This window comes from Lynx rufus, unplaced genomic scaffold (assembly GCF_022079265.1).
Source record: "Lynx rufus isolate CCGP_SWC_20201006 ecotype Redwood Valley unplaced genomic scaffold, mLynRuf1.p SCAF_8, whole genome shotgun sequence".
NCBI lineage: Eukaryota > Metazoa > Chordata > Mammalia > Carnivora > Felidae > Lynx > Lynx rufus.
This window is the reverse complement of record NW_025814896.1, coordinates 126,027,035-126,029,341: the sequence shown is the minus strand read 5'-3', so window position 1 is coordinate 126,029,341 and position 2,307 is coordinate 126,027,035. Positions and strand designations below refer to the sequence as shown.

Genomic DNA, 2,307 nt, shown 5'->3' with positions numbered 1-2,307 from the left:
AAGCAGATACACGGATTACACTTTTGCAGGCTCCCGGGGTGGGGATGGGGACGGGAGGAGGGGGTGGACTCTGCAAACGCACAGAACTTCCTTCCCTCTCCCCTCTCTCTCCGCAGGCAGAGTTACAAGCTTATATGGTCAAAGAAAAAAATAATAAACGTATAAAATAACAATAGAAAAAGTAATACTTCTGGGAGAGGCGCCGCTGCGGCTCCGCGGAGCTTTCGTTCTTTTTTTAAATGCAGTTTCCCTTCCGCCACGTGAGTACCGCCTTTTGGCCAAGACTTTAGCCGCGTCCTGGGGGAGCCGCCCTGGCGGCTGGGGTCACGGCTCCGGGCGGGGCTCTCGAGTTCCGCGTGCGCCCGGGACCCAAGGGACAAGTCTGGGATAGGGGAAGGTCCCGGGAGCCCCTCCCGCTGCCCGCCAGAGTCGCCTTCGGCTTCTGGTCCCTCTGGAGGAGGGGGTATCGTAACCCAGGGTCCTGGTGACCTGGAGGCTCTTTTAGCATTTGATCTTGGAGGTTTTGAGCTCCTTCACCTGTGAGTGTAGCGTCTTGTGGACAGCGAGAGTCCTGGACTGGCAGAATCCTTTCCCACACTCTTGACACTTGAAAGGCTTCTCTTTGGAGTGAATGTATCTGAAAGCAAAAACAGAATTAATCTTTGCAAAATGATGTAATGTTATAAACAGTTATCTAAGATCCCCTCCCACTGCAACCAGGCGCTTGCCCTCAAAAGAAAGTGGGGGGTGGGGACCTAGCGTGGAGTGGGCAAAATTCTAAGTTTGTGAATAGAGTAGGGAGGTGAAGGAAACTGGCAGGCAATATCTGATCCATCTGATACGTCAACGGGTCCAGCTAGGCCCACCCCTGCCTTCCCCAGGAGGGGCAAGCACTGTCTCCTTATAAGGTCTGGGTTAACAATAAAGGTGAATGAGGGGACCCAGGGGCAGGGAGGACAATTTGCTGGAGCTGTGCTGTCCAAGCGGGCAGCCACTAGCCACATGTGGTTATTAACATGAAAAGTAAGTAAAACTAAAAAGTTAATTTCGCAGTCACACTAGTTGCACATTTCAAGTGCTGGGCGGTCACATGAGTCACGGGTCCCCCTGCCCGTCACCGCAGAAACTTGGACTGAACAGCACTTGCAGATGCACAGGTGAAGGAAGGAATGAGAAGGCTGGCATGCCTGTCTGAAGCTCATGGAGACCTGACTTATTCTCCCCAAGCTCTCTCCACCCATCCTCCAAGAACCTATGCCTAAGCCTTGTATGGCTTCCTTTGCGATGTTAGAGAATTCCCAGAAACTGGGAGGCCTGGAGAGCCGAAGTGGGGCTCAAGAATCACCTCATTAGGGAGAAGGATGGTGAGGACAGTGACAGACAGCTTTGGGGGGGGGGCACACACCGTACCTGTGGTCCCGTAGGTGGTCTTGCCTCCGGAAGGCTTTGTGGCAGATGTCACACGTGTAGGGCCGCTCATCGGTGTGCGTCCGCTCATGGATAAGGAGGTTGTAGGACTTAGTGAAGTGGCGGCCACAGAACTTGCAGACGAACTCCTTCTTGGTCTTGGAAGGCAGGCGTCCCCTCGTGGGCTTCTTTTCGGGGGACAGCTTGGTTACATCCAGGAGGGCACCCAGCCCACCAGTGGGGGAGCCAGGACCTTCCCCCCGGCCAAGCTTGGATGGATCTTCCTGCGTGGCAGCCAAGGCCAGGTTGGCAAAATCAAAGCGTGGCTTGGTCTTGAGCACAGAGGGGCCACTGCCTCCAACGGTGATCTCAGGCTTAGGCTGGATTACGTGAGGAAACCAGGGAAAGGCGGGCAGCTGGAAGCGTGTGTCCACGAGGCTGGACACGGCGCCCGGGACTTTGGAGAACGAGGAGCGCGGCAAGTGCATGGCAGGGTAGCCCAGCGTCCACTGGTGCAGGTGCACAGCGTGCAGTGCGCTGAAACCGTACAGATTAGGCAGGTGGTCCGAGGGCACCGTGGGCAGGCCATTCACCGCCTGAAGGAAGGAGTAGTTGGTAAGCTGCAGGGATGGATGAATGGGCACTGGTGCTGGCAAGGTTTTGCTGCCCATTGCGGTAGCTGCAGTGGGTTCTCAATCGCAATCTGCAAAAAAAAGAAGAGAAAAGAAGGGAGAGAAAAAGAGAAGTTCAGAGTAGGTCACCCTCTTTAGGAATTCCAACTCAGCCACACCCTCTCTGTGCCCCAGGGCAGACGCTGGGAGTCTGAGACCCCACTGAGGGAACCCACTGCCCTCAGAGAGAAAATGGAACCTTCTCTGATGCAAGGGCTCCCTCCAAATG

At 55.2% G+C, this 2,307-nt stretch overlaps 1 protein-coding gene across 1 annotated transcript; it reads right to left on the bottom strand.

Moving 5' to 3' along the window:
• Positions 1-305: 305 nt before the first annotated feature.
• On the bottom strand, positions 306-2,078 carry OSR1 (odd-skipped related transcription factor 1). The gene is made up of 2 exons (XM_047069739.1): positions 1,411-2,078; positions 306-637 (listed from the first exon to the last, which is right to left on the bottom strand). Exons 1-2 carry the CDS (start codon positions 2,076-2,078, stop codon positions 502-504), a joined length of 804 nt encoding a protein of 267 aa, XP_046925695.1. The 3' UTR covers positions 306-501.
• Between the last annotated feature and the right edge of the window lie 229 nt (positions 2,079-2,307).